Source organism: Delphinapterus leucas, chromosome 12 (assembly GCF_059928025.1).
Source record: "Delphinapterus leucas isolate spDelLeu-1000000601 "Yukka" chromosome 12, BTC_Dleu_Yukka2, whole genome shotgun sequence".
Lineage (NCBI taxonomy): Eukaryota > Metazoa > Chordata > Mammalia > Artiodactyla > Monodontidae > Delphinapterus > Delphinapterus leucas.
In genome coordinates, this window is record NC_143140.1 from 65178509 (window position 1) to 65193490 (window position 14982).

The 14982-nt window shown below is 39.1% G+C and overlaps 1 protein-coding gene across 5 annotated transcripts in view; it reads right to left on the minus strand.

Annotated features, from left to right (window-relative positions):
* Positions 1-14982, minus strand: part of EPB41L2 (erythrocyte membrane protein band 4.1 like 2) — a 211885-nt gene that overhangs the window by 77506 nt on the left and 119397 nt on the right. For all 5 annotated transcript variants that reach the window (XM_022556562.3, XM_022556536.3, XM_089921996.1 and 2 more), the window contains one exon: positions 390-494. In XM_022556562.3, the coding sequence (XP_022412270.1) occupies positions 390-494 (105 nt within the window). The remainder of the gene's footprint in view (positions 1-389; positions 495-14982) is intronic.

Below are 14982 nucleotides of genomic sequence, written 5' to 3' on the forward strand. Positions count from 1 at the left end.
TACAAATGGGTTTCCCTTGACATTTCTTCCAATATGCCTCCTTCCCTGCTTTTCAGACAAGCTTAAGTCCTAGCATACAGGGGAATTCAAGAGCTAAAAATTCAACATAAAAATTTTAAAACCGGTTCTTTCAGTTTCTAACAATTAACGTAGTACAAGATATTCCATTCTGTCTGCTTACAATATAAGTAGAAAAGCATACAAACACACAATAGCAAAAGGTTATACAGGAAAACACAAGTTTTCAATCTTTCCAAATTTCTCCCATGAACATAAAATATGTCATAGTAAAAAACATAAAATAAGTTATTTGAAAGCTAAATTTTACACAGGTTACCCACAGTATTTTTCTAAGATGATATAAACAAACTTGAAATAACTTCACTTACTTTCTGCTCAGGGTTCTCCTGAAACACAAGTCCAAAGTAGTCCTTCTCCAAGAGATTGAGATGTTCACACACTCTGTCAAATAACACTTGTCCCTTAGCACGTTTCTGAAGAAAAAGAACAATATCTTTACCTTTCAAGCACTAATGAGTCTGTGAGTACTGTAAACCAAGGGCATCATATCTGATAACATTATTTAGCATAAATTAATATGAAATATTTATATTCCAATCCTCTTTTATAACAATACCGAAAAGTGATTCATAACCTTTTCACTTTAGACTCCCCCAACACACACATAAAGCATAAATTCTAAAACGGAAGCATGATCAGCCTCTATGCTTTACTGTTACTCCATGTCAATATTTCAAAAACTAAAAAAAGTAAAATGCTAAGAGTTCACTTATTCGTTTTCAAATAGTTCAAAAACATGTCCAAGCTGCCTCCCTCAGTTCCTCAAGATGGCTCATGTCACGTCTACAAGGTATACTCTCCCCAGGAAAATCATTTAGCTCCATTCCTCAATGTATCCTAACACGATTCATCCCATCAGCACTTAGGTTTGATTTTTTTTTTTTTTGCGGTACGCGGGACTCTCACTGTTGTGGCCTCTCCCGTTGAGGAGCACAGGCTCCGGACACACAGGCTCAGCGGCCATGGCTCACGGGCCCAGCCGCTCTGCAGCATGTGGGATCTTCCCGGACCAGGGCACGAACCCGTGTCCCCTGCATCGGCAGGCGGACTCTCAACCACTGCGCCACCAGGGAAGCCCCTAGGTTTGATTTTTGTTCCAAGATATTTGTAGAGTAGAAATTATGTTTTTCAATACAAGCTACACTCTTTCTCAAGAATGATTCACTCTTTAGAACAAATCTTAAAAATATAAGGGAAAGGGACTGAGACAATAAATCAGCTGTCTCTAAGGATTTAACCTATTTTTGCCTTGCTCTGTTGTGTGTTTTTTTTTTTTTAATTGAAGAAGCTGCTATCAACAGAGATACAAAAGCCTGTGACAGCCATAGAAGAAAAGCTCATTATTTAATCAACGGCAAAACATAAAGTGGTGACTCCAACTAAGATGCATGGCCCTGGGAACCCCCAACTGCAAAGTCAGGTTAGACACACGCCTCCCTGCCCTGCGTGGATATAAGCAACCCCTGGACTGAGAGTGAGAAAGGAACAAGCCAGCAGACTTGTTCATCTTCAAGATGAATGCCCTCACACTATCAAAATGTCTACTAGTTAGTTCATCCAGTGTGTGAAAATGAATGTTTCCCACACAAACATCTTTAAAAATGGAACAAGATATAAAAGACATTTCATTTTCAAATCAGGACAACTCTGATAAGGGGTTTCAAAAGATAAAGTCTTCACAGAAACTCAATTCAAGAGTGTGTTTCTCTCATCTTTTCTTCCTCCTCTTGTTGAACCACAGGTAAGAAATCCATGCCTGAAGGACCTGTGAGGGAGAATCTGCAACTTTTATTATCAAACATTTTATAGGAACTTTTTTTTATTAAAAGGTAGAATTACATTAAATAGTAGAGGGAAAAGGGAGAATGCCACACAGATTACATTATTTCAACATTTCAAGAAATGTGCTATCCACACCACTACAGATTCATGACTAAGTACATGTAAAACAGATATGTGTTTATGTGTCCACATATTTAAGTACATGCAAATAATACTGTAGTAAATAAGAGTACTGGGCTCTGGATTCCAAATACCAATGTTTTAAATACCTTTCCATTATTTATAATCTATGTGACCAGGGGCAAGACACTTAACTTCTATTTGCCTTAATTTGTACATCTGTGAAATGGGGATAACAGAATATACCACACAGGATGTGGTAAGTACTCAATGAGTTATAATACATAATGAGAGCTTAGAACAGGGTGTGGCACACAGTAAGGGTTTAACCAATATTGGCTCTTATTATTATAAGCTGGAGAGCTTTATAACGTGAAAAATGACTGACTTCACTTACCTGAAATTTTGTGTTGAACTTTTAAAATGAAAGGTTCTGAATTTCACTATCTGGTCTGCATGCAATGATTAATCTAAATAATTAAGAATGAGTTTGGAGGTATTTTAAATTAACTTTATGAGGAGAAGGTGACTCATATCATGGTTGTTACTTTCTTAAATGTGCAGTAAAATCCATTATCTCTTCTTCATAAGAGCCTGGAGTAGAACGTGAGGAGATTTGGTTGCAAACAACAGCAAATAATATTTCAAAGGTAATCAATAATCTACGATAGACTTCACTTTCTCTGACATTAATTTCAACATTGTTCACTCCTCAATCTCCAGTGAGTAGAATACCCAGCATAATAGGTGCTTGTTGAATCTACTAAAAATACAACATTACAGTGTACTCTGTGTGACATACTTATTTTAAATGAGGTGACATTTACCTACTCAGCCTCATAGTGACTGACCATAGTTATAATTTCAGTGCCTACTTTGTAATTAGGAAGTGTCCTTATCTAAGATAACAAAGGGAGAAAACTATTACAGCTCTTGCCACATCTATCTATTTGTTCATCACACACTATGCATTTATAATGAGGTATAAATGAGCCACAGAAGATATTCTATCTACTATAAAGCAGAGATTATCTTCTTATTTAGAAAGACACTAAGAACTCAATGGAAGCTTATATAAGAAGTTGGCCTTTAATCAGATATAGTTTCCAAACAAACTTATTACTTCTAGGAAACCTCTGACTAAACGACAACTACTTTCAAATAAGCTAACTACTGAAATTGATTAGCCGTAGAAATCATGGAGAAACATGACAGCGTCGAAGGAGATTCATGCTATTTTATTTGGTTGTAATGCTATTTGAAATTAGGGTAAAAAGGATAGTCAAAACAACTTATGTCTATACATACATACCTCAGTTCAAAGAGAAAAACACATTCTGACATTGGCTTACAGTCGATTTTTATTAATAAATCATAGTTTCTCACTGGTTTCCATTTCAAAAATAGAAACATGCTCTCATGGACAGCATTCCCCTAAAAGATGAAAACGTCCGCAAAGCTCACCATCGCAATCTGGTGCTGGTACCACTAGGCAGCAGAGGGAGGACCTGTCCGCATGGGGCTGCAGTCAGACTCAGTCCCTCCCTCATTCGACGTTGTGTAAGCTGTTTACTATTACTGGACGAGTGTGACCATGGGCGAACCACTTAGTCTCCTTAACTGTAAGATGAGATTGCAGCTCTCTCACAGCTCACTGTGAGGGTCAAATTAACCCAGTAAGAGAGTGTATGTCAAAGTGCCACACCAAGGGCTTCCCTGGTGGAGCAGTGGTTGAGAGTCCACCTGCCGATGCAGGGGACACAGGTTTGTGCCCCAGTCTGGGAAGATCCCACATGCCGCAGAGCGGCTGGGCCCGTGAGCCATGGCCGCTGAGCCTGCGCGTCCGGAGCCTGTGCTCTGCAATGGGAGAGGCCACAACAGTTAGAGGCCCAAACACCGCAAAAAAAAAAAAAAAAAGTGCCTCACTCAATCACAGCTGAATTCTCTTCCCAACTGAGTTTCATTAGCCCACATCTAACAAACACCAAAGTATCTTCTAGATGCTCAGACTGCCCCTCTATGATTCTCTCCTTCCCTTCTCCAGGAAATAGATATTTTAAATGCCTGATAAGATCTTAACTACACACACGTATTACTTAAGCTTCCATTCAGCATCTCCACCCTCAATGAACTCAAAGACTGGCTGGGAAGACAAAAAGGCAACAATACTATGAGGCATGTACTGAAAGATGCACGTACAAAGTGCATGGAGGAACACCAAGAATGGAATAGTAACAGCATCTGAGAAATATCATAGCTTTGGGTGTATGCAACTTTTCTATAAGCCTAAATTTATTTTTAACTAAAAAGTTAAATTATCCAAATAAAAAAAGAAATATCATAGCTTCACCAAGACTGTGGCATCTGAAATGAATCTTAAACAAGGAAATGATCTTTTAAGATAAAGTAATAGCATATTCAAAAGAACTTACTTTTCACTTTGGATGTTTATAAAGTCTGACAGAACCAGTTTCTATTCAAAAGATACTGGAGGTTACAGAACGATGAACTCTCAGATGACCAGAGGGGCTTGCCAGGCTAAAAAGCTCCACATATACTAATTCCGTATCTAATATATATCAGTTCCTATGTTAAGACATTGAGGAAAGAACCATAAATAAGACACATATGGTCTCAGGAAGTTTACATTAGAATGGTAGACATAGAAAATAAAAAGGAAACCTACACCCCCGCCGAAAAAAAAGTCCTATGAATCTACCCCTCTAGACTGAACTAGGTACCTGGTCCAACTTGTCCAAAGAACATTCACCAGTGACCTATGAGATATAAGAGCACTACCCAACGACAATGTCTTACTCTGGGGATAAACATTACCAGATACAACCACATCTTCCTTCAGGGAGTTTAAATACAAGATAGATACACACACACACACACACACACACACAGCCACAGAGTGTGTAAACACAGAGGCAGAGCCAGTGAGAAGGCAGTATGCAGAAGCCAAGGGTATCGGGGGCAGACTTATATTTGTCAAAGTATGCTCTATTGTTCCCATTGGTCCCGTGAGATGCTTCACATATACACCCAAATCCCCAAAAAAGGGAACAGAGTGGGACAAGGAAAATTCTGCATAATTACACAACTACTGAGCATCAAAACTCCTATTTGCATATAAGATACCCTGAGGAGCTCTATGGTGGAAAAAAAAAAACTTGTTTATCATCATTCAACCTGATGTTTACCAAAATTATTTGGCTAAATAAACTACTATCTTTCTTTAATACAACACTTACTAACTTATTCCACAGCAGAATTACTGATCTACAGACACTACCTCAAGAAATGAGAGAGAGAAAAATTACCATGACATGGCCCTCAAGCAGATTTGGAGACTACTGTTAATAACATTATCTTTTTTATTCCAAAATGACACAAGAGAGAATTCAGTTTAAACTGGTCCAGGATTGGTGTACCCAAATGTCTGGCTAAAGCAAATGATTCCCATAGATAAAATCTCAACAAGTATAATCAAAAAAATCAAAAACACATAAGAAAACCAGTTACTATTATTGAACATTAGACACAATATCAGAATCAGATATTCAGAGACTGTAGACAATGGAATTATCAACTACAGAACACAAAATTAGTATATTTTTATATGCTGAAAGAAATAAATGAATATTTTAAAATATCAAGGAAAAAGCAACTATCAAAAAGCAGATTCTGAAAAGAACCAATTAGAACATCTGGAAATAAAGCTATACTAATTAAATTATAATCCAAATGGACAGGGCTTGATACAGTTAAAGAGCAAACTGGAAGATAGATCTGAAAAAATTATCCAGAATACAGCACAGACAGACAAACACTATGAAAGAAATTCACAGACATGTAAGATAGAAGAAGGGGTCCATATATACCTCCCCAGAATTCTACATGAAGACAACAGAATAAGGGAGAGGCAATGTTAAAAGAGTAATGGCTGATAAATGCTAAAAGTCTCAAATTAAGAAAACCCAATGGATTTCTAGCCAGATAAAATAAAACCCATTAACCTACAATCACTTTACTCCATTAACTATCTACACACATTAACATTCAAAAGATTTTGGCATGCATTATTTTAAAATAATAGACATTATAAAGCCATAAAGACAAGAAGGAAAGAAACATGAGATAGGGAATAACAAGGAGTAGAGAAAGAAAATTGTAAGAGAAAACCCAGAGAAATTATTCTTTAAAAACCTAAAACTGATCTGCCTTGTAAGCTAATTCAGAAAGGCAAACAAAATAGTACATTTCTTCTTATCTCATAAAGAAAACACATCAGGGCTTCCCTGCTGGCACAGTGGTTGAGAGTCCGCCTGCCGATGCAGGGGACCGGGGTTCATGCCCCGGTCCAGGAAGATCCTACATGCCGAGGAACGGCTGGGCCCGTGAGCCATGGCCGCTGAGCCTGCGCGTCTGGAGCCTGTGCTCCGCAACGGGAGATGCCACAACAGTGAGAGGCCCGAGTACAGCAAAAAAAAAAAAAAAAAAAAAAAAATCAAATACTCAGGAGGCATATTAAATGATATACATTAAATGGACCAAGTTATTACATTTTATAAGCATTAATCTGTAATCAAACTTGCCTGAGTGTGCTCTGACAGCAATAAGACCCAGTGGCTCACAACTTCTTTTCTGCCTTCATGCTGTTCACAACTCACTCCATAAATAAAAATTCTCATCATTTGGGAAAGAGGAACCAAGACACAACTCATAATGCAAGTACATAAAAATATGTGTGTGTTGCTGCGGGGGGGGGGGGGCGGGGGGCAGTAATCCCCCCTGGTGGCAGTGGTTAGGACTCCACGCTTCCACTGCAGGGGGTATGAACTAAGATCCCACATGCTGTGCAGTGTGGCAAAAAAAAAATGTGTCGGGGCATGCATGTGAAATTGTTCCTTCTCCTCTCCCAGATTCTGGTATGTACCACCTTTCATGAGAATCTTCAAGTCTCAACAGTTTCCTAGAAAGGTACCACAGCAGAATGGTACTAACATAGATTTGAACGCCAGCCCCACCTCTTAACAGCTCTGTAACCTCAGGCAAGTTACTTAACTTCATTTTGTCTCAGTTTCCTCTCTTTAAAATAAAAATATTCACTGTATGATGATGATCAGAGAATTACATGAAGTATATTTAAAGAACTTTAAAATGTCTGGCACATTACATGAATGCATTAAAAGGCAGCTGAAAGCACAGGACCTTTCTGAGCTGTTCTAAAATAATAATTGATTTTAAATATCATTATAAAGAGCTTTCAGTTATTTCATCCAATCTCATTTCACAATAAGAAAACTGAGGTTAGAGAGAGCTTAACTACTCTAACTTTTCAGTCTCATTCCCTGAATTTCTTTTAAAGCAGGCATCCCCAACTCCGGGCCACACAGCAGGAGGTAAGCAGCGGGCAAGGGAGTGAAGCTTCATCTGCCACTCCCCATAGCCTGCATTACCACCTGAACCATCCGCCCCCGCCATCCCCGACCCTGTTTGTGGAAAAATTGTCTTCCACAAAACTGGGCCCTGCTGCCAAACAGGTTGTGGACCACTGTTTCAAAGAACTGAATTCTTATCTGCAATATACATAAACATTAGTACCCTACATTTCTATCCAAGAAGGCAATTTTCTCCTATTATCATTGTTTTGATTTTTTATAAACAGCTTGAATTCTACTGCATGGAAGGACTACAAACACACATTTGTCAACCAAGCAGAATACACAGATATTTTGCTTTACAATGTGCACCTAAGATACCAGTATATGTAGCTAGTTCATTAGTTGTCATAGCTGCCTGTCCCAGATAAAAAGGTCTACTAACTTGTCAAGGTATACTCTAAATTTCTTTCCTACCTTTATTCCCAACTGTTGAAACCTGACCTCTAGACAAATCTCCAAATTCTCCTCTGTGAAGCCTATTCCAAGCTCCCAATATTCACCTTTCTCCTTCAGGCACTTTATTTCACATCTATGCTGCTTAGTCTTAAATTCTACTCCTTTTTTTTTTTTAACCTCTTAATTGGAAGTATAATTGTTTTATAATGGTGTGTTTCTGCTGTATAACAAAGTCAATCAGCTTTACATATACATATATCCCCAATCAGCTATACATATACATATATCCCCATATCTCCTCCCTCTTGCGTCTCCCTCCCACCCTCCCTATCCCACCCCTCTAGGTGGACACAAAGCACTGACCTGATCTCCCTGTGCTATGTGGCTGCTTCCCACTAGCTACCTATTTTACATTTGGTAGTGTATATACATCCATGCCACTCTCTCACTTCATCCCAGTTTACCTTTCGCCCTCCCCATATCCTCATGTCCATTCTCTACGTCTGTGTCTTTATTCCTGTCCTGCCCCTAGGTACTTCAGAACCATTTTTTTTTTTAGATTGCATATATATGTGTTAGCATATGGGACTTGTACTGCTCTTTCTGATCGACTTCACTCTGTATAACAGTCTCTAGGTCCACCCACCTCACTACAAATAACTCAATTTCATTTCTTTTTTATGGCCGAGTAATATACGATTGTATGGATGTGCCACATCTTCCTTATCCATTCATCTGTCAATGGACACTTAGGTTACTTCCATGTCCTGGCTATTGTAAACAGAGCTGCAATGAACATTGTGGTACATGACTCTTTGAATTACGGTTTTCTCTCTGCTGGGTCGTATGGAAGTTCTAGTTTTAGTTTTTTAAGGAAGCTCCATACTGTTCTCCATAGTGGCTGTACCAATTTACATTCCCATCAACAGTGCAAGAGGGTTCCCTTTTCTCCACACACTCCCCAGCATTTACTGTTTGTAGATTTTTTAACGATGACCATTCTGACAGGTGTGAGGAGATAGTTCATGGTAGTTTTGATTTGCATTTCTTTCATGATTAGTGATGTTGAGCATCCTTTCATGTGTTTGTTGGCAATCTGTATACCTTCTTTGGAGAAATGTCTGTTTAGGTTTTCTTCCCGTTTTTGGATTGGGTTGTTTTTTTGATACTGAGCTGCATGAGCTGCTTGTAAATTTTGGAGATAAATCCTTTGTCAGTTGCTTCATTTGGAAATATTTTCTCCCATTCTGAGGGTTGTCTTTTCGTCTTATGGTTTCCTTTGCTGTGCAAAAGCTTTTAAGTTTCATTAGGTCCCATTTGTTTATTTTTGCCTTTACTTCCATTTATCTAGGAGGTGGGTCAAAAAGGATCTTGCTGTAACTTACATCACAGTGTTCTGCCTATGTTTTCCTCTAAGAGTTTGATAGTGTCTGGCTTTACATTTAGGTCTTTAATCCATTTTGAGTTTACTTTTGTGTATGGTGTTAGGGAGTGTTCTAATTTCATTCTTTTACATGTAGCTGTCCACTTCTCCCAACACCACTTACTGAAGAGGCTGTCTTTTCTCCCTTGAATATTCTTGCCTCCTTTATCAAAGATAAGGTGACCATATGTGTGTGGATTTATTTCTGCACTCTACCCTGTTCCATTGGTCTATATTTCTGTTTTTGTGTCAGTACTATACTGTCTTGATTACTGTAGCTTTGTAGTATAGTCTGAAGTCTGGGAGCCTGATTCCTCCAGCTCCGTTTTTCTTTCTCAAGATTGTTTTGGCTATTCGAGGTCTTTTTGTGTTTCCATACAAATTGTAAAACTTTTTGTTCTAGTTCTGTGAAAAACGCCACTGGTAGTTTCACAGGGATTGTACTGAATCTGTAGATTGCTTTGGGTAGTATAGTCATTTTCACAATGTTGATTCTGCCAATCCAGGAACATGGTATATCTCTCCATCTGTTTGTACCATCTTTAATTTCTTTCATCAGTGTCTTATAGTTTTCTGCATACAGGTCTTTTGTCTCCTTAGGTAGGTTTATTCCTAGGTATTTTATTCTTTTGGTTGCAATGGTAAATGGGAGTGTTTCCTTAATTTCTCTTTCAGAGTTTTCACCATAAGGAATACAAGAGATTTCCGTGCATTAATTTTGTATCCTGCTACTTTACCAAATTCATTGCTTAGCTGTAGTAGTTTTCTGGTAACATATTTAGGATTCTCTATGTATATAGTATCATGTCACCTGCAAAGTGACAGCTGTACTTCTTCTTTTCTGATTTGGATTCCTTTTATTTCTTTTCAGTCTCTGATTGCTGTGGCTAGAACTTCTAAAACTATGTTGAATAACAGTGGTGAGAGTGAGCAAACTTGTCTTGTTCCTGATCTTAGTGGAAAGAGTTTCAGTTTTTCATCATTGACAGCGATGTTGGCTGTGGGTTTGTCACATATGGCCATTATTATGCGAACGTAATTTCCCTCTATGCATACCTTCTGGAGGGTTTTTATCATAAACGGGTGTTGAATTGTGTCGAAAGCTTTTCCTGCATCTATTGAGATGGATGATCGTATGGTTTTTCTCCTTCAATTTGTTAATATGGTTTATCATATTGATCGATTTGCATATATTGAAGGATCCCTGCATTCCTGGGACAAACCCCACTTGATCATGGTGTATGATCCTTTTAATGTGCTGTTGGATTCTGTTTGCTAGTATTTTGTTGAGGATTTTCGCATCTATGTTCATCACTGATACTGGCCTATAGTTTTCTTTTTTTGTGACATCTTTGGTTTTGGTATCAGGGTGACAGTGGCCTTGTAGAATGAGTTTGGGAGTGTTTCTCCCTCTACTGTATTTTGGAACAGTTTGAGAAGGATATGTGTTAGCTCTTCTGTAAACGTTTCACAGAATTCACCTGTGAAGCCATCTGGTTCTGAGCTTTTGTTTGTTGGAAGATTTCTTTATTTTTTTTAAATTTATTTTTGGCTGCATTCGGTCTTTGTTGCTGTGTGCGGCCTTTCTCTAGTTGCGGTGAGTGGGGGCTACTCTTCATTGCGGTGCGCGGGCTTCTCATTTCAGTGGTTTCCCTTGTTGCAGAGCACGGGCTCTACGCCTGCGGGCTTCAGTACTTGTGGCATGTGAGCTCAGTAGCTGTGGCTCGCAGGCTCTAGAGCGCAGGCTCAGTAGTTGTGGCACATGGGCTTCACTGCTCTGCGTCATGTGAGATCATCCTGGACCAGGGCTCGAACCCATGTCCCCTGCATTAGCAGCTGGATTCTTAATCACTGCACCACCAGGGAAGCCCTGTTGTAAGATTTTTAATCACAGTTTCAATTTCAGTGCTTGTGACTGGTCTGTTTATATTTTCTATTTCTCCCTGGTTCAGTCTCGGAAGGTTGTGCTTTTCTAAGAACTTCTCCACTTCTTCCAGGTTGTCTGTCCATTTTATTGGCATAGAGTTGCTTGTAGTAATCTCTCATGATCCTTTGTATTTCTTCAGTGTCAGTTGTTACTTCTCCTTTTTTATTTCTAATTCTGTTGATCTGAGTCTTCTCCCTTTTTTCTTGATGAGTCTGACTAATGGTTTATCAATTTTGTTTATCTTCTCAAAGAACCAGCTTTTAGTTTTACTGATCTTTGCTACTGTTTCCTTCATTTCTGTCACATTTATCTCTGATCTGATCTTTATGATTTCTTCCCTTCTGCTAACTTTTGGGTTTTTTTATTCTTCTTTCTGTAATTGCTTTAGGTGTAAGGTTAGGTTGTTTATTTGAGATTTGTTTTCTTTCTTGAAGCAGGATTGTATTGCTATAAGCTTCCCTCTTAGAATGGCTTTTGCTGCATCCCATAGGGTTTGGGTTGTCATGTTTTCACTGTCATTTGTTTCAAGGTATTTTTTGATTTCCTCTTTGATTTCTTTAGTGATCTCTTGGTTATTAAGTACTGTATTGTTTAGCCTCCATGTGTTTGTATTTCTTCCAGATTTTTTCCTGTAATTGATATCTAGTCTCATAGCATTGTGGTCAAAAAAGACACCTGATACGATTTCAACTGTCTTAAATTTACTAAGGCTTGATATGTAGCCCATCCTGGAGAACGCTGCATGAGCACTTGAACGTGTATTCTGTTGTTTTGGGATGGAATGTCCTATAAATATCAATTAAATCCATCTTGTCTAATGTGTCTTTTAAAGCTTGGGTTTCCTTATTTATTTTCATTTTGGATGATCTGTCCATTGGTGAAAGTGCGGTGCTGAGGTCCCCTAGTGTTGTTGTGTTACTGTTGATTTCCCCTTTTATGGCTGTTAGCATTTGCCTTAAGTATTGAGGTGCTCCTATGTTAGGTGCATAAATATTTACAATTGTTACATCTTCTTCTTGGATTGATCCCTTGATCATTATGTAGTGTCCTTCTTTGTCTCTTGTAATAGTCTTTAAAGTCTATTTTGTCTGATAGGATAATTGCTACTCCAGCTTTCTTTTGATTTCCATTTGCATGGAAAATCTTTTTCCATCCCCTCACTTTCAGTCTATATGTGTCCCTAGGTCTGAAGTGGGTCTCTCGTAGACAGCATATATACGGGTCTTGTTTTTGTATCCATTCATCCAGTCTATGTCTTTTGGTTGGAGCATTTAATCCATTTACATTTAAGGTAATTATCGATATGTATGTTCCTATTATCATTTTCTTAATTCTTTTGTAGGTCTTTTCCTTCTGTTGTATTTCCTGTCTAGAGAAGTTCCTTTAGCGTTTGTTGTAAAGCTGGTTTGGTGGTGCTGAAGTCTCTTGGCTTTTGCTTGTCTGTAAAGGTTTTAATTTCTCTGTCAAATGTGAATGAGATCCTTGCTGGGTAGAGTAATCTTGGTTGTAGGCTTCTCCCTTTCATCACTTTAAATATGTCCTGCCACTCCCTTCTGGGTTGCAGAGTTTCTGCTGAAAGATCAGCTGTTAACCTTATGAGGATTCCCTTGTATGTTATTTGTTGCTTTTCCTTTTCTGTTTTTAATATTTTTTCTTTGTATTTTACAATTTTTGATAGTTTGATTAATACGTGTCTCGGTGTGTTTCTCCTTGGACTTATCCTGTATGGGACTCTCTGCGCTTCCTGGACTTGACTATTTCTTTCCCTGTGTTAGGGAAGTTTTCAATGATAATCTCTTCAAATATTTTCTCAGACCTTTTCTTTTTCTCTTGTTCTGGGACCCTTATAATTCGAATGTTGCTGCATTTAATTTTGTCCCAGACGTCTCTGAGACTGTCCTCAATTCTCTTCATTGTTTTTTCATTTTTCTCCTCTGTGGTAGTTATTTCCACTATTTTATCTTCCAGGTCAGTTATCCATTCTTTGCCTCAGTTATTCTGCCACTGATTCCTTCTAGAGAATTTTTAATTTCAGTTACTGTGTCGTTCATCATTGTTTCTTTGCTCTTTAGTTCTTCTAGGTCCTCGTTAAACGTTTCTTGTATTTTCTCCATTCTATTTCCAAGATTTGGGATCATCTTTACTATCATTACTCTGAATTCTTTTTCAGGTAGACTGCCTATTTCCTCTTCATTTGTTTGGTCTGGTGGGTTTTTACCTTGCTCCCTCATCTGCTGCATATTTCTCTATCTTCTCATTTTGTTTAACTTACTGTGTTTGGGGTCTCCTACTCGCAGGCTGCAGGTTCGTAGTTCCCGTTGTTTTTGGTGTCTGCCTCCAATGGGTGAAGTTGGTTCAGTGTCTTGTGTAGGCTTCCTGGTGGAGGGGACTGGTGCCTGTGTTCTGGTGGGTGGGGCTGGATCTTGTCTTTCTGGTGGGCAGGACCACGTCTGGCAGTATGTTTTGGGGTGTCTGTGAACTTATTATGATTTTAGGCAGCCTCTCTGCTAACGGGTGGGGCTGTGTTCCTGTCTTGCTAGTTGTTTGGCATGGGGCATCCAGCACTGGAGCTTGCTGGCCTTTGGGTGGAGCTTGGTCTTAGTGTTGAGACAGAGATCTCTGTAAGAGCTCTCACCATTTGATATTACGTGAGGCTGGGAGGTCTCTGGTGGACCAGTGTCCTGAATTCGGCTCTCCCACCTCAGAGGCTCAGGTCTGACACACGGCCGGAGCACTAAGACCCTGCCAGCCACACATCTACTAGAGCTGAATGACTCCTGCAGAGGCTGGGGGGGGGGGGCGCAGTTGGGGCTCACCGCGGGGACAAGGACACTGGCAGCAAAAGTTCTGGGAAGTACTCCTTTGTGTGAGCTCTCCCGGAGTCCGCCATTAGCCCCACCAAAGGGCCTGTCGTTCTACTCCTTTTGAAGACCGGGTTCTTTAAGCAAAAGTTATGTCTGACTCATTTCAATGTCTCCTACAGCAGCTCCTCACTGCATCACTTCACTCACTCGTAGGCCAAAAGATATGCTGGATGCAACAGCTTGGTGCTATAATGCCAGCCAAAAAGTTGGCAGAGTTGAGTCTAGAAATCAGGTCTTCTGGCTCTCAGTCTTATGCAATCCCCTGGCTCTAGCTCATGGACTACCAACCCACAGATATCCAAGGAACTAAGCCAAACACACACTGCCAACTAGATTCTAGGAGAAGAACAGCCAGAGTCCTGAATTTTATTTTCACAATTCTACATTGTACTTAGACTCGTCCTTAGTAATTAGAGCATTTCCAAATACTTCTTGGGAACCAGAGGGAAGACGTCAGCAGAAAAGCCAATCTGCCCCTTTCTCTTAAGAACTGACCATGAACCACCTTCATGCAAAAGGGGACAGTGGGATTTTGCAGTCTTTACACAGTCCTGCCCTAAGACATCAGCGCTGTTATTTCTTCTTGCTATCTGAAGTATGCCTTTGCTTTATATCCCATCTTACACTAGAATCTTTAGAGAGTACAAACTGTGTTCATCTCTATTCTGATAATGTAGGACCAGTTAATTAAACAATTAAAACCATACAACAGTTAATCAACTTGCCAGGTACACTTCAAAAAGAAATCTTACATTCTATATTAAATGCCAACAAGCTTTACAATCTACTTTGCCCCTGTCTGCCTCTCCCTAACCTCACTTACACCACTGAACAGTAGCATAAAATCAATGGGCTGAAATTTTCAACAAGAAAACAAAGAGAGACAAAACGAGATAATTTAGGTGGATTTAATATATATTATTCAAGGATTGGAAGGCT